At 43.4% G+C, this 25,104-nt stretch overlaps 1 protein-coding gene across 1 annotated transcript in view; it reads right to left on the reverse strand.

Moving 5' to 3' along the window:
• LOC5577412 (protein stum) overlaps positions 1–25,104 on the reverse strand; it is a 218,157-nt gene that overhangs the window by 80,963 nt on the left and 112,090 nt on the right. Inside the window, exons 4-5 of the mRNA XM_021852101.1 lie at positions 10,189–10,653; positions 7,489–10,128 (exon numbers count right to left, since the gene is read on the reverse strand). Coding sequence (XP_021707793.1) covers positions 7,489–10,128; positions 10,189–10,653 — 3,105 coding nt within the window. The remainder of the gene's footprint in view (positions 1–7,488; positions 10,129–10,188; positions 10,654–25,104) is intronic.

Below are 25,104 nucleotides of genomic sequence, written 5' to 3' on the forward strand. Positions count from 1 at the left end.
CAAGACAACTTTGAACAAACGTTCAGTTTTGTCGTCAAATGTGCTTCTTCTCTTTAAGATGTCTGAGAAGAATTTCGCGATCTTTAAGAGTTTCCGGCAAAACGCGACAGTCTCCTTTCTTTGCGATTTGGAAGGAAACCTCATCGTCCGAGTTCCCCTAATGGAGTTCAAGATCTCCTGGCGCGGTAAATGGCTGGGCATGGCGTACCATTGGTACCTCGCGTACCTGCAGGAATAAAATAGACCCCTTTGTGCGGTCCTTAGCCTCTTGCCCAGCAACTCCTATCCCTACCTCCTCGTGGTACTGGCCGGGGTACGAGTAACCTTGGGGAAGATCGGGTAACCAACCCCCGGTGGGAACTTTGGTCGTATGCTGACAGGGAAGGGGGGGTTTGCTTTTGCTTTTGCATTTGCAAACCTGGAGCGTCTGTACTCCACGTTAGGAGCGGCTCACAACAGCGTCTGTTCCCCATGTCAGGGGCGGCTGATCATCGTCCGAGTGCCAGAGAAGGACTCTAAGCTAAACTGCGCACTATGGCCCTCCGAACATTTAGGGGGAATGGTCCTCCGGAAATCTAGGGGGTTGGTGTCAGGCCCTGCGAGCCAGCCGTAAAAACACATCAGCACAGGAACGTCAACGAGAGAATACGGACCGGAACAATCGGCAAAGACCACAGCGACGAAAATGGACTAGCGATTGGAAACTCGGTACGTGGAACTGCAAATCTCTCAACTTCATTGGAAGTACTCGCATACTCTCCGATGTACTGAAGACCCGCGGTTTCGACATCGTAGCGCTGCAGGAGGTATGCTGGACAGGAGCATTGGTGCGAACGTTTAGAGGTAATCATACCATCTACCAGAGCTGCGGCAACACACGCGAGCTGGGAACAGCTTTTATAGTGATGGGTGATATGCAAAGGCGCGTGATCGGGTGGTGGCCGATCAATGAACGAATGTGCAAGTTAAGAATCAAAGGCCGATTCTTTAACTTCAGCATAATTAACGTGCATAGCCCACACTCCGGAAGCACTGATGATGACAAGGACGCATTTTACGCGCAGCTCGAACGCGAGTACGACCGCTGCCCAAGCCACGACGTCAAGATCATTATAGGAGATTTGAACGCTCAGGTTGGCCAGGAGGAGGAGTTCAGACCGACGATTGGAAAGTTCAGCGCCCACCGGCTGACGAACGAGAACGGCCTACGACTGATAGATTTTGCCGCCTCCCAGAATATGGCCATTCGTAGCACCTATTTCCAGCACAGCCTCCCGTATCGGTACACCTGGAGATCACCTCAGCAGACAGAATCGCAAATCGACCACGTTTTGATCGATGGACGGCACTTCTCCGACATAACCGACGTCAGAACCTATCGTGGCGCCAACATTGACTCCGACCACTACCTGATGATGGTGAAACTGCGCCCAAAACTATCCGTCATCAACAATGTACGGTACCGACGCCCGCCCCGGTACAATCTAGAGCGGCTGAAACAACCGGATGTCGCCAATGCGTACGCGCACCATCTTGAGGCAGCGTTGCCGGATGAGGGCGAGCTCGATAGGGCCCCTCTTGAGGACTGCTGGAGGACAGTCAAAGCAGCCATTAACGACGCTGCCGAAAGCGTTGTCGGATATGTGGAACGGAGCTCAAGAAACGATTGGTTCGACGAGGAGTGCCAAGAGGTTTTAGAGGAGAAGAATGCAGCGCGGGCTGCAATGCTGCAGCATGGTACGCGGCAAAACGTGGAACGATACAGACTGAAGCGGAAACAGCAAACCCGCCTATTCCGGGACAAAAAGCGCCGCCTGGAAGAGGTGGAATGCCAAGAGATGGAGTTGCTGTACCGTTCTCAAGAAACGCGGAAGTTCTATCAGAAGCTCAACACATCCCGCAAAGGCTTCGTGCCGCGAGCTGAGATGTGCCGGGATAAGGATGGGAGCATCTTGACGGACGGACGCGAGGTGATCGAAAGGTGGAAGCAGCACTACGATGAACACCTGAATGGCGCAGAGAACACAGGCACAGAAGGTCAGGACAGCGAAGGCGATGGCTACGTCAGCACGGCGGACAGCGGAAATCAACCAGCTCCCACGATGGGGGAAGTTAAGGATGCCATTCAACAGCTCAAGAACAACAAAGCCGCTGGCAAGGATGGTATCGGAGCCGAACTCATCAAGATGGGCCCGGACAGGTTGGCCGCTTGTCTGCATCGGCTGATAGTCAGAATCTGGGAAACGGAACAGCTACCGGAGGAGTGGAAGCAAGGCGTTATATGCCCTATCTACAAAAAGGGCGACAAACTGGAGTGTGAAAATTATCGTGCAATCACCATCCTAAACGCCGCCTATAAAGTGCTATCCCAGATTCTCTTCCGTCGTCTATCACCTATAGCAAACGAGTTCGTGGGAAGTTATCAAGCAGGTTTCATCGACGGCCGCTCGACAACGGACCAGATCTTTTCCGTGCGGCAAATCCTCCAGAAATGCCGTGAGTACCAGGTCCCTACGCACCATTTGTTCATCGATTTTAAGGCGGCATACGATAGTATCGACCGCATAGAGCTATGGAAAATCATGGACGAGAACAGCTTTCCCGGGAAGCTCACAAGATTGATCAGAGCAACGATGGACGGTGTGCAAAACTGCGTGAAGATCTCGGGCGAACACTCCAGTTCGTTCGAGTCTCGGCGGGGACTACGACAGGGCGACGGACTTTCGTGCCTGTTGTTCAATATTGCGCTTGAAGGTGTCATGCGGAGAGCCGGACTTAACAGTCGAGGCACGATTTTCACGAGATCCGGACAATTTGTTTGCTTCGCGGACGACATGGATATTATTGGGAGAAAATTTGAAACGGTGGCAGATTTGTTCACCCGCCTGAAACGCGAAGCAACAAAAGTCGGGCTAATGGTGAATGCGTCGAAAACAAAGTACATGCTGGTTGGCGGAACTGAGCGCGACAGGACCCGCCTAGGAAGCAGTGTTACGATAGACGGGGATACCTTCGAGGTGGTGGACGAGTTCGTCTACCTCGGATCCTTGTTGACGGCTGACAACAATGTTAGTCGGGAAATACGAAGGCGCATCATCAGCGGAAGTCGTGCCTACTATGGGCTCCAAGAAAGATTCACCCCCGCACCAAATGCATGATGTACAAAACGCTCATAAGACCGGTAGTCCTCTATGGGCATGAGGCGTGGACTATGCTCGAGGAGGACTTGCAAGCTCTTGGGGTTTTCGAACGCCGAGTGCTAAGGACGATCTTCGGCGGCGTGCAGGAGAACGGCGTGTGGCGGCGAAGGATGAACCACGAGCTCGCTCAACTCTACGGCGAACCCAGTATCGTGAAGGTAGCTAAAGCTGGAAGGATACGCTGGGCAGGGCATGTTGCAAGAATGCCGGACAACAACCCTGTAAAGATGGTGTTCGCCACGAATCCGGTCGGAACAAGAAGGCGTGGGGCGCAGCGAGCTAGGTGGATTGACCAGGTGCACCAGGACCTGGAGAGCGTGGGTCACAGTCGAGGATGGAGAGAAGCGGCCATGAACCGAGGGAATTGGCGAAATATTGTTGGCGAGGCTTTATCAAGATAATTGATGTAAATCCAAATAAGTAAGTAAGTATCTCCTGCCTAAATCCCCCAAATTCGGAACAACTGACCACGATAGACGGCACTCTTTGCTTCCTCACTTGAATCAAAGAGCCTGGCCTAGAAGCTGCTTCGATTTGTTGTTCGGAAAATTTGTCTAGAGCATCTAACTGATTACTCATCTCGATACAATTATTCATTTCAGCCTTGGAAGAAAGTTCGCATTCCGGGGAAGCGTCCTTTCTTCCATTCTTGCCACGTTTAGTGACAGTTTTAAATCCCACTTTTTTTGAAGGAAGTTGTGAATTCAGAGATTCACCCTTCCTTTTGTTAGTTGTTGTTACCATGTTTAGTTAACAAATCAAAGAAGACGTGACCTTCGAGAGGTTTTTTCCCAAGACGGTGTCCAAGAAGGATTACTTTCGCCAACGGGTCCAACGAAAAATCGAAGGCACGGGTCCAAACAAGGATCGTAAAGGGATCAATAGTAGAAAAATTGTACTGAAAAGTACTGTTTTAGTAGCACTGAAAAGTACCGTTTTTAATTTAAGCACTGAAAAGTACTGTTTTATTGCTTTAGGTAGTTTTTAAGAAAACTTCCAAGAGCAGAGAGAATTCGTGTACGCACAGCACGAAGGTACGATGCGCACTGCCACCAGCAGATGTTTTCGCATAGCGTTTGTAGTTAGCTTTTGACAGTAACTAGAACGGTTTAAGACCGATTCGTCCTTCTACTGGATCGGGTTGCTTCGATCCCTCGAATCGTACTTAGTAATATATGTCATAGTTCTAGCCACGATGAAAAAAATCTCGAACGAGTACAAGAGAAAGCAAAGCCTGCTCTCTTTTACTGTCCTTCTAGCCCAGGCCTGCCCAACCTTTTTGAACTGCGGGCCACATCGCAGGAATAATTTTGTGTCGCGGGCCACATTTTTAAACGTACAAGTATTCCCATGAAGTCTGCCGAAAATTATATAATAATCTAGTCCTGAATATTTTGAAGAATTTACCCCACAAATTTTGAATCCAGTGAGAATAACATCCAGGATGTTTTAGAATCGTACTCCGAATTCTGTCAGAATCCGACCTAATATTATTAGCATAAGCTGGAATGTGCTAGAATCCAGTTCAAGCGTTTACGAAAATTTTAGTCAGTATGTCCATGATTTTACAACTTTCGTGGCTAGGATTCCTTAGGAATCTCACTCAATAATAATTTTGGAATGCGACCTAGATATATTTAAAAATGCCTAAAATTATTTCAAAACAAACTTGCTCATAATTTTATTATAAATTCGTTTAGTTTTCTGGCAAAATGTTACATAAAGTTACGTTGTAATCTTGCCCCGGATTTTAATAAAATTATGTATTCGTTGAAAATTATGGCTAAGGAATCCTGGTAAGAATTCTGTGAGAATCTTGTTAATGTTATCCGAGCAAGTCGTGTCCAGAATTTTTGAAAAATCCTGTTCAAGATTTTGTAAAAAGCCTGCCTTTCTTATAATCCTGTCAAGGATGAATGTCGAAGAAAGTCATGGTAGAAACATTGTTGAAACACCTAAAATTTGAGATTAAGAATTTGAATAAATCAAGTTTCTAAGTATCTTAGAAGCCTGAAAAACAAAACAATTTAAATAATTACTTTGCTGAAATTTTCAGTTAAAAATAAATTGAAAATTAAATAGACTTAGTATGTTCTAATTTCGGGCCAAAAATGAGAAGAATCTTCGAACCCTCCGCGGGCCGCACAAAATGAGGTACGCGGGCCGTACGTTGGGCAGCCCTGTTCTAGCCCCATGCTTGGCGATACGAATGACGACTCATGTTTATATTGAAAATCGTTGTTTACACGTGGGAGTAGCATACCTTGTTGTGTCTACCGTGAGTTCTAGCAACCACAAGGCTAGGCTTCTTCTTTTCACAACGGAGGAACAGTGTGCTTCTTTGACGTACCGCCAACGGGGAACTTTCAACATGGGCGAAACTTGCTACACTTCAACATGTAACCGAATTGTCATTTCGTTCTGGATTGAGTTGAATTATTATAATTTATTCCGCCATTTATTGACTTTAGATATACATACAACAGAAGATTTTGACGAGGGTTTGGGTATTGTTTCTTTGTTGGTTGGTTTGCTGGAGGTGAAAATTATATTACACGTTGGATTGTATGAAATTGATGCTGAAAAACGTTCCTCGTACCACACAAACAGTAGAAATATGTCATTCGAGGCACTTGCTATCAGGTATAGTACTTAGTATTGTACAAATTGACAATATAAAAGTAACTTGCAACAGCAATTTTGATCTCAATTGTTTGATATTTCTTACCGTTTGTCATCGAAAATACATGAAAAGGCATTATTATTTTATTATAGTTTTATTTTCTTCATGAAAATAATAAATAATTTTTGTTGCAAGTTACCCGAGACCCGACCATCTCTATAAAATATCACTATATTAATCCAAAATGGGAAGGGCATTGTTGAATTACAGTAATGTTGCAAACATTGATGATGCGAATAAGTGTACCGTTAAACCTCCATGAGTCGATGTTCCATTACTGGATATCGACTCATGGAACCATACTAAAAATCAAATTTCGTGGTAACTATGATGGTCCCTTCAAGCAGCTTTCCATAGCATTGCTGTTCCATGACTCGATATTTCTATGAGTCGATGGTCCCTTCAATATTGACTCATGAAGGGTTGACTGTATCATGGCTTGACAGTTATTGAATTAGTTCAAAGATACATACGTAATGCAATCAATGTTGGCTTTCGGTCAAATTAGTGCAATGTTGTAATGCCGGGTTTACTAAGCAATCTGATAATTTGTTACACACTAAAAAAATCATGTTATGTTAGCGGGCAACGTTATATTAGCGTTAATCATGTTAAGACTTATATGATTGAATATTCAATGATTTATCCCATAACAGTCATAAACAAAAAATCAGCTACATTCTATTAAAATCGGTTGAGAAATTGTCGTGATAGGAAAGTGGATTGCAGCGTCTTATAGAAGACCGGACTGTAATAGGAATGCGCGTTATAGGAATGCGCTTAATAGGAAACCTGTTCATAATAATGAGAACACCAGTATTTACACATTGAGGATGCTATTGATCCTAAGGCTGTAAACCGTTTCACTGATTCGTTTAACTTTTAGTTAAAATTTGACATTTCGATAGTTATTTTCCCCTCAAATGATTAAATTAAACTTCGCGTTCGACCCATTTGAGTTTTGACAGTCGAGTAGTATTTCAGAACAAAGTTGACAGCATCTTCAAAATACCGGGAGCAGAAAATAACTTTTGAACTGTCAAGTTTAACCATGCTCTAGAGTAGGGAAATAACTATCAAACTGTCAAATTTTAACTAAAAGTTAAACGAATCAGTGAAACGGTTCACAGCCTAAATATCGTTAATTGATTCCCTGTGGAAGTACAGCTGTTCTTGTAATAAGCAACTCCTGGCGGTCAATCATATCATGCTCATGCTCAGCAGCACATTTAGGTACCGCTGACATCAAACATCACTTTTGTTGAGATTTTAACAAACGAACTTCAACCGAGAATGTTGCGATGAAAAAACATGTTGGCGTCAAAGTCCAAATGAGAAAAGTGCTTCTATGAGCCGATTATAAATGATATATTCTGTTCTCCATGTAAGTGTGCGCATAAGAGTATTCCCTCCTACATGCCTAATCTTTTTGTTACTTATCTGCTGTAGAAGTCCCCTCATCAACTCTATACACTCCTTATCGGTCAATGTACCGAGGAGATGGAGATAAGCTCCGCCTTTTTAGAAAAGAGACATCAACTCAACCGGAAGCGACGAGCTGCCAAAATATATCATCAGTCACCGCACAATCCATTCCAAACTCACCTGTTATCCTCCTCGCCCTGATGTCGCTGCATCATCATCGAGTCGGTGTTGGCACTTGATTCATTTCCCATCATCTTCGAACTGCCGCCGCCCTGTCCGGCACCCGTTTCCGGCGATTGTCCTTTAGCTCGCTGTTCGTTGTACTCGTTGGAAACTTTCTCACCCTCTCCCACTCCGGCCACTGTCATCGTATGCGTTGCTGAGGCCGTCGTCATGGTTCCTCCTCCTCCTCCTCCTCTCATTGCCATGGTCAATCCTTCGTCGGCATCGTCTTGCTCTTGGGATCCTTCCTGCACTTTGCTCATCTGAGGCATCGAATCGATCTTCTTCATATCATCGGTCTTCGACGATGGCCGAATGTTGATAAACGATCGAGCATGGACGATGCTCTTCATTGAAATTGAACTATTGGTTTTACTCAGCATACCCCTCCGCTGAGGTTTGGTACTGCCTGGCTTCTCTCGAATGCTGCCTTGCGATCCAAACTCCCCTTCTGTTCCGGTAGGAGTACCCGGTTTCGCGGACATGTTTCTCACGGATGCTGACTTCAACCGGCCTACACCTGTTTGTGCCGTACCGGGACGTGAATCCTTTCCTCCGGAATCTCCCATTCCAGCCTCGACATCGTGCGCTTTACGGGTAGTGCTTTTCATGCTTAGTAAACTTAACAAGGATCCTTTACTTTGCAGCTTCCTATGGGGAGTGGGCGTAACCTTGGTGGATCTCATTCCGCTATCAGCGGTCGCCTCATTCAACGTATTCAGAGCAGCTTTCAGCGACTCTGCATCCGATTTGGGCCCTCCGCTGTTACCTGCAAACTCCATGGCCGCCGCTACCGAGCCTGCTGCCATCGATGCCATTGCTTCAGTCTGATGGAGACTGGTCTTCGAATCGGATCGTTTGCCGTGCAGGGACCCCTTCGAGTCACTCTTCTTGCCCAATTTTAGTATGGATTTGTTGCTATCACTCTTCTTCAAGGACTTTTCCGAGTCCCGTTTCACGATTTCCTTCTCCGTAGCCGATTTGATTCCAGTCTTTTGTTTCAGTTCTCCTCTACTGTCAGACTTCTTCAGCAGACTGTCGGATGATTGTCGGGTTTTCTTGTCTCCCTTCAGCATTTTCCCGTTGCGATCGCCCGCCTTTGCATTCTTCTCGTACAATCGATTCAATTTCTTAACGCTATCTACATTCAGGGCGCTAGTCGAACTGCTTCGCCTCAACGGTTTTCCCTTGGGACCAGATGCCGATTTTGGAGTTGCCTTGGGCATCGCCTTCCCACTATTATCTCCAGCACGCTGGCTAGTTCTTTCGTTTGCTTTACCACTCTTGACTCCTGCGGATGCCCTACTTCCTGCACCCATCGTTGCACTTTTCTGGCCTCCTCGTTTTGCACTCGCTACCCGACTGGCTTTTGGGGGTTCTTTCGTCGTTCCTTTCTTACTGCCACCTCTCAAGCTCGACGCTAGGTTCAACGCCCCTCTCAACATCCCACGCTTTGGTTTTTCGTCTTCCTCGTAGTAGTAATCATCGTAATCGTCTTTGGCGCCGCCTTTCTTCGCCGTGGTTTTCGTCTTCGCTTTCTTCTTGGGAGTCGCCTTCTTTGGACTTTCCTTCTTGTCTTTCACACGATTGCCTTCCGAATCTTTCCGCCGTCCGTCCCGCTTAACTTCCGGTTTCGGTTTCGGAGGTTCTGGTTTTGCCTTTTTCTCCTCTTCTTGATCGGATTTCTTGCCATAGTCAATGATGGCTCTGGCTAGATTGAATCCCCTTCGCTTCGGTGGTTCTTGACGTTCTTTGCTATCCGCTCGCTTAACGTCTCCTACAGCTGCGGCAGCCATGGCTGCATTCATTGCTGCACCCACAGATGACAGACCTGTCTTTTCGGGTCTAGTGGGTGATTCACCTTTGCTTTTGAACTTCCCAGGAGACAGCAAACCACGGATGTTGAACACTGGGGTTCGTAAATATCCACCCTTCTCTTTGGCTGGCGAAGTATCCTTCAAGTCGATTTGCGAGTTTTCCATAGAACTCTTGTCTTGCACAGGAGAGAGCGTCGGCCGTAAAGCAAATGGTTTGTAGGAGAACATCTTCAAGTTTCGTAGCTGATGCTCGGGGATTTCGATCATATCGGTCGTTTCAGTCGGCGTGGTTGACGATTGTCCGTCATCGGAAGCTGCGATAACTTCTAGTTTGGCACTTTTGACATGGTTCGGTTGTTTGGTAGGTGAAGGAGTCGCTCGGTTGAATATACCTAGCACTCCTCTCTGCTTTCGGTTGGGATTCGGTACGTTAGCGGTGGCGGTTTTACTTTTGGACTTTTTGCCGTGACCGGCGCTTTTCTTCGAAACGGACTTTCGACGTTTCCCTGTGGACGTAGGTGAAACCTGTGAAGCGTTACTGAATCGACGTTGGTACGCTAGAAACGGATCGTCGGACGTCATGCTCAACTGACGGCCGCGGGTATTGAGGAAGGCACTATGTCCAACAGAGCTGGCAGATAGGATTCTGGTCGTAGGCAGCTGTTGTTTGGCTGAGTAAGGCAGGAACGGTCCCGTGGAGGTGTCGAACGAGTTCGATTTGGGCAGGCTTTCGTTGATGATTGTAAAGGCAGGCTTCTTGTGTTGGCGTCCTTCGGGAACTCTAAAATGGAAAGTTCAAAACGTTAATAACTGTTTGTGAGGAAACTAACGAATTACTCACCTAAAATTGGACCCGGTTGTGATCTTATCCGTGAGAATAGGTTTCGTTGCATCGAGCTTGTGATACCGCAACATCCGTTCGTACTCACTCATGGCTTCCGCCGAATTGGTAATGTCCGATCCGCCCAAGTACATTGACGATCCATCGTACAACCGGGGATCCGTCACACCATGACCCAGGATGGTGAAGGTCGAAGGTTTTAGTTTGTCCACCATTTCGTACCCGCTGATAGAAGAGGGAGCGTACAGGTTGTCACTCATGGAGTTACGACGGGCCTTCAGGGCAGCTGCACGTGGGTTCTGGAAGACGCCATTCTCAATCGTACGGTTCAGGTTGTTGTTTGCGAACTGCTGGATGTCGACCACCGCTTGCGATGTCTTCGGAATCAGGCTGTCGCTGTACTCGTACTCGGAAAAGTTGATCCAATCGTTGTGCTTCAGCAGGTCCATGTTCTGAAGGTTGGGTCTGAAACGTACATGGAAAGAGGACCTAATTAGTAAATGTGAAACATTCATGGCCAAACTATTTGTACTGTAAAAAAAAAAAAAAAAATTCTTTGCAAAATCTCAACCTGTTAACCTTGTTTTCCCCGGATGAGTAGCAATGAACAGTTAACATTGACCATATTCCAAAAGTCTTCCGTGTTTTACCGGGAAAGGGCCCATGAACAAATCAGACGGGTTTGCTGGTCTAATAACTACCGATTCTACTTCATAAGCGGAATATCATGTGTTCAATCCCAGGCCTGTCCCTTTCCTCATACTTTGTAGTTGTATCTTTCACTTGCTTCTATCTTCCAATCTTAATCTGTCACAGTTGATCCATGCAGTACATAGCCCTTGCTAGAACCAGAGACGGACAAAACACCGTTTCCCTACTTTTCCATTCTTCCATCGTTATAGGGTGCCGGTATCAGTGGTTGTAATGTATCAGTAGATAGGACTATGGAATGCTCCCTTGCACCAGTAGTTGCCGTCGTGTTCCAGTAGTAGATCAACGGATGGAAGCAGTTTTTCTACTTCTTCTTCTTTTGCTGGCTTTACGTCCTTCAAGACATGACCTGTGCAACAATGTTACGCCAACTAACTCGGTCCATGGCTGCTAACCTCCAATTTCTCGATTGTCCCACACTTCCAAGATCCTACTCCACTTGGTCAAACCACCTTGCTGGTTGCGCTCCCCTTTGTCTTGTACCGGCCGGATTTGAGGTGAACACCATTTTTGCGGGATTGTTGTCCGGCATTCTCACAACGTGTCCCGCCAATCGTACCCTTCCAGCTTTGGCGACTTTCTGGATACTGGGTTCATACTCCGCCGAAGATCGTTCTAAGCACACGTTGTTCAAAAACTCCTAGCGCTTGCAGGTCCTCTTCGAGCATTATCCACGTCTCATGCCCGTAGAGGACTACCGGTCTTATCAGCGTCTTGTACATGGTACACTTAGTACGGAAGTGAAGTTTACCAGACCGCAAGGTCTTGTGGAGTCCGTAGTAAGCACGACTTCTGGCAATGATACGTCTTCGAATTTCTCTGCTGCAGTTGTTATCCGACATTATCAATGATCCGAGGTAGACAAATTCGTCCACCACCTTGAACTCATCCCCGTCGATCATCACGCATCTGCCAATGCGAGCTCCATCGCGCTCGGTTCCTCCAGCTAGCAGATATTTCGTCTTCGTCGTATTTATCTTCAATCCATCCCGATCTGCTTCCCGTTTCAGCTTGGTGTACTGTTTAGAAAGCTCTTGGAACGTTCTCCCAAAAATATCCACGTCATCAGCAAAGCAGATGAACTGGCTGGATTTATTGAACATCGTGCCCCGCATGTTGAAGCCAGCCCGTTTCATAACACCTTCTTGCGCAATATTGAAAAGGTGGCAGGAAAGACCATCGCCTTGTCGAAGTCCTTTGCGTGTTTCAAACGGGTCCGATAATGCACCCGATATCTTCACACAGGACGATCATCACATCCGTGATGTTTATTTGGCAAACATGCCTCTTTATGGGAATCAACATGCTTACCAATCTGGAAAGTCCACGGTGACTCTTTTACACAAAGTTGTATACGATATCGAGAAAGCATTCGCTCAGAAGCAATCCTGCTTGGGTGTTTTCTTGGATATTGAGGGTGCCTTTGATAACGTGTCTTTTGATGCCATATTGGAAGCAGCACGAAACCATGGGCTACCTACAATGATTACCAATTGGATTCATCAAATGCTCAAAAACCGACATCTCTTCTCGACATTGCGTCAAGCAGCGATTCGAAAATTGAGTGTTTGCGGATGCCCCCAAGAGGGAGTCTTGTCACCACTTTTGTGGAATCTCGTAGCAGATACGCTATTGAGGCAACTCAATAATAGCGGTTTTCCAACATATGGATTTGCCGACGACTATCTAGCTCTGATAGTTGGTATGTGCATAAGCACCCTATTCGACCTGATGCAAAGTGCTCTTCAGGTAGTCGAGAGTTGGTGTCGCCAATATGGCCTTTCGGTTAACCCGAATAAAACATCTATTGTTCTGTTTACGGAAAGACGAAACCGCGATGGAATTCGACCTTTACGTCTTTTTGGCACTGAGATTAACGTGACTGATCAAGTAAAGTATGTCGGAGTCATTCTAGATTCCAAACTTTCATGGACACCTCACATTGATTTCAGAGTCAAAAAAGCTTGCATGGCCTTCGGTCAATGCCGGCGAACCTTTGGTAAAACTTGGGGCCTCAAACCCAAATATATCAAATCGATTTACACAACAGTTGTTCGACCAATATTGGCATATGGATGTCTTGTGTGGTGGCAAAAGGGCGAAGTGAGAACAATACAATCAAAATTGGGCCATCTTCAAAGGATGTGCTTGATGGCGATGTCTGGTGCGTTCTCTACAACTCCCACAGCAGCGCTCGAGGCCTTTTTCGACGTTGCGCCACTACACATATATCTTAAACAAGAAGCACTTTCTTGCTCTTACCGTTTATGGATACTGGATCTACTGGAGAAAAATCCAGTGAATCGTAGATCTACACACACTTCGTTGTTTCCACTTTTGGTGAATTGGGACAAAATTGTCCTTGCTCCAAGTGATCTCACAATTGCTTGTAACTTTCCTTACAGGACATTTTCCACACAATTCCCTTCACGGAAGAGTGGACGTCTGGCTATTTGGAAAGAAGTATATCAAACAATATAGTATGTTACACTGATGGCTCCCTTCTTGAAGGTAGAGCTGGTGCAGGAGTATATTCTCGTGAGCTAAGGCTGAATCAGTTTTACCCACTTGGTAGAAACTGCACCGTTTTTCAGGCGGAAATATTTGCCCTTATGTGTGGAGTGCAATCAGCACTTCAACAGCGCGTAATGGGTAAAGTCATATACTTCTGTTCAGATAGTCAAGTTGCTATAAAAGCTCTCGCTTCGGCCAACTTAAGGTCGAAGCTTGTTATCGCATGTCGAACTCAAATTGAGGAACTGAATTCAGTCAACTCTGTAACTCTTGTATGGGTACCTGGCCATTCTTCCATCGTTGGAAATGAATTGGCTGATGAGCTAGCTCGCGATGGAGCATCGCATGACTTCATTGGCCCTGAGCCAGCTATTCCAATTTCGAAGTGCTGGGTGAACAGGGTGTCGACTCAATTTTGAAAATAAAATTCCCTGACTTTCCCTGACCTTCCAGTCGTTTTCCAGAAAAATTCCAGACCGTGCTGATTTGTTGGATTGGTATGTTTTAGATCGTATGAAACTGAGAAAAAGCTTTTACTTAAATACACATGTCAGATAACTTTCTCGAGCGTTTATTCAAGATGATATGATAATTGATTATTTACTTTTAACTTCATAATTCATAGCAGTAAAAGTTAAGTATGTTGGTATAGAGGTAGTGTCGCACCTCAGGTAGAAGAATCGTCGGTTGAGGAAGCATGCGTCGTCGTAGGTAAAAGTGTGGAAGATTTGTTGTGAGGTATAATATTTGTGTAGGATGTTGAATTGTAAAAATAGATACCTGGTTTGAATAAAGAGAGATGCAGCTGCTGATTGAGGTATCAGTCAGTTAGCTGCCCAGTTGAAGGAGACATCTACTGTATTGTATTTCTTTATGATTTGCAATCGGATGTGGACGGGCTAGCCTCGCTAGGATCTGCGTGGTCTTAGCGGACTAGCTCTTCAACAGGTTATGGGCCCAGGAACGTGTTCTTACAGCATGTATCGTTCTGGAGGAGGATTGGCCGCATAAGCCGCGTGGCGCAGCACGGGATCATCAGGCTGGATGGATTGGCTGCAACGGAGGACGGGATCTATCGGGAACGTAGGCGATACAGGACACTGGATGGCATCTGGCTGGTCAAAGGAGCTCGTGTGACAGGATCGAAGTCAGGAGGAGCTCGGATGGAGGACGGAGCATGTACGAAGTACGGAACGAGGAGGAGTTCCAAGATAGGAGGAGACGATCGGGAGTAGAGGTTGCGACCCTGAGGAGGAGTGTTGGAATAGAGGTAGTGTCGCACCTCAGGTAGAAGAATCGTCGGTTGAGGAAGCATGCGTCGTCGTAGGTAAAAGTGTGGAAGATTTGTTGTGAGGTATAATATTTGTGTAGGATGTTGAATTGTAAAAATAGATACCTGGTTTGAATAAAGAGAGTTGCAGCTGCTGATTGAGATATCAGTCAGTTAGCTGCCCAGTTGAAGGAGACATCTACTGTATTGTATTTCTTTATGATTTGCAATCGGATGTGGACGGGCTAGCCTCGCTAGGATCTGCGTGGTCTTAGCGGACTAGCTCTTCAACAAAGTATAAGCTCAGAAAATTCTGAGTCACGTATTGACCATATCATTTGGAACTTTCAAGCGCAAAATATACATTTAAAATTGTAAAAAAAAGAAGTACTCGGATACTAAACTACTACAGGAGCTTGCTTGTCCGTTGTCTAGTGTTAAGTTACAGTCTGTCCAGCTAAATAACTGAAGACGGTCTCCGTGTCTTCATATAAAAAATACTTCTTCAGGGACTTTTCTTCACTTCTCCCATAAACTCCTTATTTTTTTTGGTGGAAGAATCTAATTTTTGTACAATGTAACGAAACCAGAGAAGTTTTTTCTTGTTAGTGTGATCAAGGAAGAGTCCTTTTACATATCAGAACGATTGTCAGCCATTCAAAATTCACTAGATTTCACGAAAGTGTTCATGTTGCCTGATACTATTTCGTCTCAATGGATCATTGAAATAACTGAAACGGCCGCTATGGAAAGTATAGATAGCGCCACCGTAGCCTTGTGTGTTTGACAGAAGAGCAATGCTGTCAGAATGTTAAATTCCATATACAGTGGCGCCTTTGTTTTGTGCGGTGAGCACTTGCAAAATCTACCTTCAATGATCCATTTTCGAACTAGTTTTTCAGACATTTAGTGTGACTATCATTACCGTGAATGAAAGCAGCACGTCGTACTTATATAAATTTTGAACACTAGCCGAGGATAACTGAATTTGAAAAATGAATCATTATTAATCTTTTAGGTTTATTACAGGAATACGTCAAAAGATTTTTTTTTCAAGAGCCGCAAAGATTTTTTTGGATAATGTTTTCATTTTTTCATAGAATACTGCCAACAGCTTTTCACGACGGTTCGTTACAGGTTATTTATTTTACCTAATATTTTAGGATCGGATCATATCATATCGGATTTTTTCCCTAAAGAATTCATCAAGACATTTCTAACAGAATGCATTTTGGGATTGAATAACGCTCCAATAATAAGTTTTCAGATACTCTTCTTGAGTTTGTCGTATCTTTAGCAAAGCTCGGAGGAACTCCTCTAAGAATTTTTCTATGAGTATCTCCAAGTAATCTATCAAACTGTCAAGACACATATTCCTTGAAAACAAATTCCGCAAATTTTAGCTTTCAAGCATTTTCTGGAATTTCATAAGAATTTCGGTTGAGGAAGAATCTTAAGAATATCTGGATAATTTCATGAGTATCCTAGAAAAAAAAAACAAACTGGACATATTTGTTAGTAAGCTGTAAAAATCTTGAAGTAACGTTTGAATTCTAATTCCGGAAATTTTAAAATTTTTTTGGAAATTTGAAATATAGCAAAATGGAAAAATTGAAATTGAAAGAGATAGCCAAATGAAAAAATATCAGTATAAGAGCACTTTGCGATATTATCTTAATACGTACTATTTCCAGTAACAACCTGATAGAAAAAAAAACAGTAAATATCCTGTTCTGCAGATTTGTTCTCCTGAAATGAGATGCTTCATTGTTTTTCCTCTATTTATGGTTTTACCAGTTTTACTAAAATATTGAGCAAACTCGTCAAAATTGACATGATTTCATGAAGTTAACTCCATTTTTCTCAAGATTTTGAGAAAAATAAGCGGAATTAGGCAGCGAGTTGATTTAGGAAACTTTAGAACTAAATATTTTTGGAGCGGTCTACGCCAACTTCTAAGAGTACCGTAATTTCGGGTGAAATTGATAATTTTTCACGTTTTTTCTAGTCTGTTTTCTATAATGTTAACAAAGCCAAACAACTAAATGCAGGAAAACAAGTACGAAGGTGAGCCTCATCGACTCATGTACCGAAATTTTTTAACAAATGTCATTTTAGTGTCAACAAATATCTCGAAAATAAAAGATCAGGGGATCTCATTTCGGGGTGAAATTGGTCACTTGTCAATGCCATTGTTGTTAGTTTTCAAAACAACTCTACATGATAAATTTGAGCTCCCTGAATCCGAATATGATTGTCAAATTCTTAACAATGCAATATTTATATAAATAACGAATAGTTAAATTTCAAGAATTACGCGGCAAACGCCTAAATGTATGCAATTTCCTAAGAAATTCAATGATATCTAACAGAAATTCAATTATTTCAACCATATGAGCTAATTGTTACGAGTTTTGGTGATGAAATCTGGTTTGGGGATATATCTCAAGCACAGACAAACAGACGTAACACTTAGAACAAATCTCGATCTAAATCATAGTCACGAAGACATGTACGCCCAATGCCAAAATTAGTGTGTTTGGCCGACGGACCAACAGATGGCGGTAGTGTGTAAACGTCAAACGCGAACAAAAACGATGCGAGCGCTGCGGGTGGCGGATTGGCCACCTACCATATTTTTGTATCAACCGTTAAAAATGTGGTCGATGGACAATGGTGAGAGTGTGACGTCTGTTTGTCTGTGTCTCAAGCATCCTCACAAACTTTCAGGTTTATACCATGTTCAAATCCTTGCTTAGAAATAGAAGTTCATAGGTGTTTATCAATACTGCACCGCGCATGATTTTGAAATTTTACATTATTTTCATAGTAATAAACATTTTTTAACGCAAAAAACTTCACAACACACAATGTGACAATAGTTACGACAAACAACGTTCATTTACTGCAGCTTACATTGATATTTGTGCTCCATTACGAATAAATAAAATCGTGTGATACGATGATCAATTTCACCCTTCTGATCAATTACACCCGATTTTACGGTACTGTTGATGCTATTCATTTTAGAAAAATTTAGATTTTGAGGATAAGTATAAGTAGTAAAGTATAGTTCACTCTACAATGCATTTAAGCATTTGCTCTATGATGCACTGCATTTTTGAAAGATGGATTACCATCTTTTTCCGTTATTCGTTTTAAATTACAGACAATCAACTTGGTTTATGTTATAGTGATTACATTTTTCCCTGACCTCTAGTGAAATTCCCTGATTTTCCCTGACTTTCCAGGTCAAAAATTAAATTCCCTGACATTCCCTGACTTTCCAGGTTTTTCCAGGTAGTCGACACCCTGGTGAAGCTTCAGATAAATTCTTGGGCGGCAACTCAGCACAAGCAATATTGGAATAGTTTGGAGTCATGTCGTCAAACAAAATTGTACATTACTGAGTCATCTCCAAGCGTGGCGAAGTATTTAACAAATCTGTCAAAGCAGAATTGCAGTCTCTTGGTCAGAGCGTTGACAGGCCACTGCCGACTCAACTATCACATGGTAACTATTCAGCGTGCTGACTCATTTGTGTGTGATAGTTGTGACTCCGATTACGGAACTTCGTATCACCTGATATGTAACTGTCCAGTTTTTGCGCAAATGCGATTCCAATTACTTGGTAAACACTTATTAAGTGAAACTGAATACAGAAGCCTGAATCTTCAGGACATTCTGTCATTCTTAACCCGCTGTGGTAATGAGCTATAGGCTCTCTTTACGCTCATGCGTTTTGCAGTGCCCTTTTTAGCGCGCTGTTCGAACCCATTGTGGTATGGAGCTACATGCTCTCATTTCGCTTATGCGATCTTCCCTCTTCAAGGGACCCCACTCCTATTTCCTCCCATCTTTCCCTTCCCTTTCCTCTCCCATCGGGTAGATGATGAAATAGGCTCAAATATGGCGATGGCACAAATCTCCCAACAGGTGGGGAACGTGCCTTTGGAGCCGGCCTTCTGATACCTGATATCCGACGTTATCAATGATCCGAGGTAGACAAATTCGTCCACCACCTTGAACTCATCCCCGTCGATCATCACGCGTCTGCCAATGCAAGTTCTATCGCGCTCGGTTCCTCCAGCCAGCAGATATTTCGTCTTCGACGTATTTACCTTCAATCCAACCCGATCTATTTCCCGTTTCACCCTGGTATACTGTTCAGAAAGCTCCTGGAAAGTTCTTCGGACAATGTCCACGTCGTCAGCAAAGCAGATGAACTGGCTGGATTTATTGAAGATCGTACCCCGCATGTTGAAGCCAGTCCGTTTCATAACACCATCTAGCGCAATATTGAACAGGAGGCAGGAAAGACCATCGTCTTGTCAAAGTCCTTTGCGTATTTCAAACGGGTCCGATAATGCACCCGATATCTTCACACAGGACTGTACACTATTCATCGTTGCTTTGATCAGTCTAGTCAGTTTCCCGGGAAAACCATTCTCGTCCATAATCTTCCAAAGCTCTTCGCAGTCGATGGCATCATAGGCCGCTTTGAAATCGATGAATAGGTGGGACTTGATAAGGACTGTTCATTTTATAAAGTGGACACCTTGTGCATGCTGTATCTCTTGAATTTATCAATGAAATTTCAATAAGTTTTCTGCACATCGTTCGACTAGTATTATACAATGTTGTGATAACAAAAATTCTCCAAAATAATTAAATTTCACAAGAATACGGGACAACGATTGGAACAATCGATTTTTTGAGATTATCAAAATCAATGATTGTTAGAAATTGGCTGGAAAATTCGACAATTTATATTTTTTATTTTTTAAAAAGGCTTGTTTTTCGAAAACATCATCAATCAGAAGGCTGATGGAAAAAATCAAGTTATTTTTGGAGCAACAATTCTACAGATATAATAAAATTATTTTTCCCCTGTATATTTTGGAGAAAGATATTTTGAATTTGAAGGGAACTGATATGAGTAGTATTTTTTGATTAAAAGTAAGTCCTGACGGAAGTGCTAATATAGTATTAATATGAAAAATAACTGACGCCTTCTTAGAGTTACTTATTTAGTCCCCACGTCACATTTATAGCACAATAGAAACACAATTGTTTTATTCTAAGAAGAACTTTCAAAGTACATTTACAATCATCAAAACTGGCAACACTGTTGTTATAAAATCGATTTTATTTTCCATATATTATTTGCATAATATGTTATTCTGAGATTACCAATTGAAATATTCGGAGAAAACCGTTTACAATTTGCTGTAGATCGATAAATATGCGTACATGATTTTTAAAGTATGAGACTTTTTAGTAAAACTACCATAAACAGTAAAATTTATACCTAAGGCTATGGTTTTAACTCACGATTTAGCTCTCGTTTATACAAATATAGTTTCTTTAGTAATCCAAACTAGTTTTGAACACGCTTTTTACTTTTCTCATTTGCTGGGAGTGAAATGATGGTGTATCAGCAAATTTGGCTATAAATGGGTAAATCACTAAAGTTACCTAATGACAGAGAATTGTGGAATATAATTGATTCTTTAAAGGATACACCTTTAGTAGAATAGTAGAGAATACAAACATACAATTTGTTAATAAAAAATAGGATTTGTGTTTTGCGAAAAATAATGTTAAACTTTGACGAACAGCCTTTCTTATGAGTTTTTGGAAAAACTATTTAGCTCTTCAACCAAAAGCATTTTCTAAGATCTTATATTTTCATAGCATTGTAGAATAGTAGTTGAACGATGCACAGAAAACCGATTTCGATTTTATCACAAAATAAAAAATATATAGCATAAAGAAAGTGTCCACTTTATAAAATGAACAGTCTTTATTCGCGACACTTTTGCAGGATCTGCAGCAACATAAAAGTTTGGTCTGTTGTCGATTGCCCGTCCACAAAACCGGCTTGATAATTTCCCACAAATCTGCTTGCCAGTGGGGATAGAGGGCGGAAGATGATCTGGGAAAGCACTTTATAGGTTGCGTTAAGAATTGTGATCGCTCGATAGTTCTCACATTCTTACTTGTCACCCTTTTTGTATACTGGGTATATTATTCCCTCCTTCCACTCCTCCGGTTGCTGTTCTGTATCCCAGATCCTGGCTATCAATTGGTGCAGACAAGTAGCCAACCTGTCCAGGCCCATTTCAATAAGTTCAGCTCCAATACCATCCTTTCCAGCTGTTTTGTTGTTCTTGAGCTGTTTGATAGCATCCTTAACTTCACCTATTGTGAGAGTTGGCACGTCTCCCTCAACCACCGTACTGATGAATCCATTCCTCTTGCTGCCTTGGCCTTCCTCCGCTGTGCCATTTAGGTGTTCATCGTAGTGCTGCTTCCACCTTTCGATCACCTCACGTTCGTCCGTCAAGATACCTCCATCCTTATCCCGGCACATTTCGGCTCGCGGCACAAGGCCTTTGCGGGATACATTGAGTTTCTTGAAGAGCTTACGTGTTTCTTGAGAACGATACAGCTGCTCCATCTCTTCGCACTCCAACTCTTCCAGGCGGCGCTTTTTATCCCGGAATAGATGGGTTTGCTGTCTTCGCTTCTGTTTCTATCGTTCCACGTTTTGACGGGTGCCTTGCTGCAGCATCATCGCCTGCGCTACATTCTTCTCGTCCAAAACCGTCTGACACTCCTCGTCGAACCAACCGTTCCGTCGATTTCCTTTCCTCCAGCAGTCTTCAAGAGGGGCTTCGGTGAGCTCTCCCTCTTCCGGCAACGCTGCTTCAAGGCTTTGCGCGTAATCAATTGCGACTTCGGGTAGTTTGGGTCGTTCCAGATTGTACCGTGGCGGGCGTCGGTACCGAATGTTATTCACAACGTTGGCGCACTTTAACCGTCACTAGGTAGTGGTCCGAATCGATGTTAGCGCCACGATAGGTTCTGACGTCGGTAGTGTCCGAGAAGTGTCTTCCATCAATCAACACGTGGTCGATTTGTGATTCAGTCTGTTGGGGTGATCTCCAGGTGTACCGATACGGGTGGCTGTGCTGGAAGTAGGTACTACGTATGGCCATGTTTTTGGAGGCGGCGAAATCAATCAGTCTAAGGCCGTTTTCGTTCGTAAGCTGGTGAGCGCTGAACTTCCCTATAATCGGTCTGGATTCCTCCTCCTGGCCAACCTGAGCGTTGAGATCTCCGATAACGAATTTGACATCATGGCTTGGGCAGCTATCGTATTCACGTTCCAGCTGCGCGTAGAAAGCGTCTTTATCGTCATCGTCACTTGCTAGGTGAGGGCTGTGCACGTTGATTATGCTGATATTGAAGAAACGGCCTTTGATCCTCAACTTGCACATTCTGTTGTCGATTGACCACCACCCGATCACGCGCCTCTGCATTTCGCCCACCACGATAAAAGCTGTGCCCAGCTCATGTCTATTGCCGCAGTTCTGGTAGATGGTATAACCATCCCTATACGTATGTACCGTCGACCCTTTCCAGCAAACCTCCTGCAGCGCCATGATGTCGAACTTGCGGACCCTCAATAATTCGGAAAGAATGCGGGTACTTCCCAAGAAATTGAGAGACTTACAGTTCCATGATCCGAGTTTCCAATCGTTAGTCCCTTTTCGATGCATGGGTCTATGCCGATTGTTCCGGTACGAATTTACATTGTATGCTTCCTGTACTGATGATTTTTGCGTCTGGCTTGTAAGGCCTGCACCAGTAGTTGCCGTCGTGTTGCAGTAGTAGATCAACAGATGGAAGCAGTTTTTAAAATGGATGTATAAAAATGAAAATAAAAGCCCAAGAGATAATCTTTATGCTTCATTCGAAAGATATTAGTTGCTGCTTAGAGGGAAAAATGTTAAACCTATGTAAAAATAAATTATTTTGTTCAAAATTCCTTGTATCATTCCCGAACGTTTAATACTGGAGCACTAGCGCAACTACTGGAACACGTGTACCAATAGTGGCTCATGAGATTTTAAGCTCAAAAAATAATAATATCACTCTTTTTTTATTTTTTCCATATAGTAGATGTTGAAATCTTACTGTTGACGTCAATAGATCTCTGTTACGGCTTTTGGTTATTATGTTATGATTTTTTAAAGGTTAGGTCGTTCACTAATGGCACTGGCACCCTAGTATGCCTTTTCCAGGGTTGTTAACGTTAATCAACGATTGACGCCGTTTCGTTGACGTTGATTGTAACGATTAACAAATCTTCTGTTGATTCGTTAATTTGGGTTGATCAACGATAACGTTAACGTTTTGCGTTGATTCAACGTTAACGGCTTCGTTACTTTTTACGTTAACAATATGCTGTCTGGTTCTTGTAATACTTAGCTTAAGAATAATTAAAGTTCTCCTATTTTTACAACCGACTCAATGGTAAATGCGTGAAATAATAAAGATTAGACGATATAGCTTAAAAATGATGATTATTTATTGTGGAATGCATTGTAAAATAACAGTTATGTTGTTTTTCAAAGTTTTCAACAAATGCTCTTGAGTAGCTTGAAAAAAAAAATCCAATCATAAAGAGTGGGTGCCATCGTCCAGCGTTGTCTTTTTAGAGAAATATTCCTTAACAGACAAGACTTGTCTGTGCTACGAAGTGTTGTTGGATAGAATGTCTTGGATTACAAGCCGATTGGGGTTAATTCTGGTTCTTGGAATATCTAGGTACATAATTTGGTGCATTAAATATTCCTCAATCATCAGAGTGTTTGTCGTTCATGTACATGCTGATTCCTAAATGTTTTCTACCAGGTCTGATTTCTGTTCTTCAACAGGAGACACCGTCTGGGAAACTCAGGTGACTCAAATGAGATCATCGTCGTCAATTCAATTGAGCACTCGGCATATATGTATATCATTAAGAGTCTACAGCACGGGAACCGAACTGAATGAAAAGCGGGAAGTCTTACAGTGAAATCCATATTCTCGCTTGATAGGTTGCTCAATTGGCAGCACTGCTCTCATTACAAATCCGGAAGATTGGCGTCATCACAATTTGTTTACTAGCAACGGCTTGATTGCTTCATGGAGGCGATGGAAGTCACGTTATGATCGGGGATGAAGCAATTATTAACGTTAACAACCCTGGTCTTTCCTTACGCCTGATAGATAGGCAGTCTGCTAACCAAACAGCAATCCTCTCTGCTATGAAATTACCAGCCCCAAACCTTCCCGCATGAACTGGCGTAGATGCAGGGGTATATCCGGGCTACTGTGGATCAGTTTTAAATGGATCATCAATTCCTCCCTCTTCAGCTTGCAGCTGATCTGGCTATACTGGAATAGCAACCACGGGCGGCCAGTTAAGCTCAAGGAAAGTGGTTATCAACAAATAATGAGCCCAGGCTAGTAACATATCAATCTTCAATACACTATGAATCAGGTATATTGGAGACTGTTTAAAACCTTTTTGGTCACATTGGCCACACTCTGCAAGTCTTCTGGGCGATTGTTTCCCTACGGTAAAGTGTCCATGAACGGATCAGTTATGAAACCAGGCATTCGACATATCAAACTACTATATTTTACATAAGAGTTCATTCACAAATTTCATAACGACGAAAATGGCAATTTTGGACACCCACCCACCCCCTCGTAACGCTTTTTGTATGAATTTTCTATGAGTTGTAACATTTTGAGGACACCCACTTACCCCCTTCAGCGTTATGAAATTTGTGAACAGGCTCTAAATAAATACAGTCAAATCTCCCTAACTCGATATTGAAGGGACCATCGAGTAAGGGAGGTATCGACTTACAGAACACAAAACCAGTGCAACAGCCATCCAAGGGACCATCGAGTTAGCCATGAAAACCAACTTTTTTTTTTTTGGTTCTCTAACTCGATATCGAGATACGGAATATCGAGTAAGGGAGAGTTAACTGTACATTGCAGTGTATTCATTTACTCTGGACAGCTTTATAGACAGCTTTTATTTATTTACTAATTTGGTTTTACATCAATTAGCTTGATAAAACCTCGCCAACAATATTTCGCCAACTCACTCAGTTCATGGCCGCTTCTCTCCATCCTCGACTGCGACCCACGCTCTCCAGGTCCTGGTGCACCAGTTCAATCCACCTAGCTCGTTCCGACCGGATTCATAGCGAACACCATTTTTACTGGGCTGTTGACCGGCAATCTTGCAACATGCCCTGCCCAGTGTATCCTTCCAGCTTTAGCTACCTTCAAGATACTGGGTTCGCCGTAGAGTTGAGCGAGCTCGTGGTTCATCCTTCGCCGCCACACGCCGTTCTGATGCAAGCCGACGAAGATCGTCCTTACCACTCGGCGTTCGAAAGCCCCAAGAGCTTGCAAGTCCTCCTCGAGCATAGTCCACGCCTCATGCCCATAGAGGACTACCGGTCTTATGAGCGTTTTGTACATCGTGCATTTGGTCTTCTTGACAGCAGTTTCTTCTGGAGCCCATAGTAGGCACGACTTCCACTGATGATGCACCTTCCTAT

Source organism: Aedes aegypti, chromosome 3 (genome assembly GCF_002204515.2).
Source record: "Aedes aegypti strain LVP_AGWG chromosome 3, AaegL5.0 Primary Assembly, whole genome shotgun sequence".
NCBI classification, from domain to species: Eukaryota; Metazoa; Arthropoda; class Insecta; order Diptera; family Culicidae; genus Aedes; species Aedes aegypti.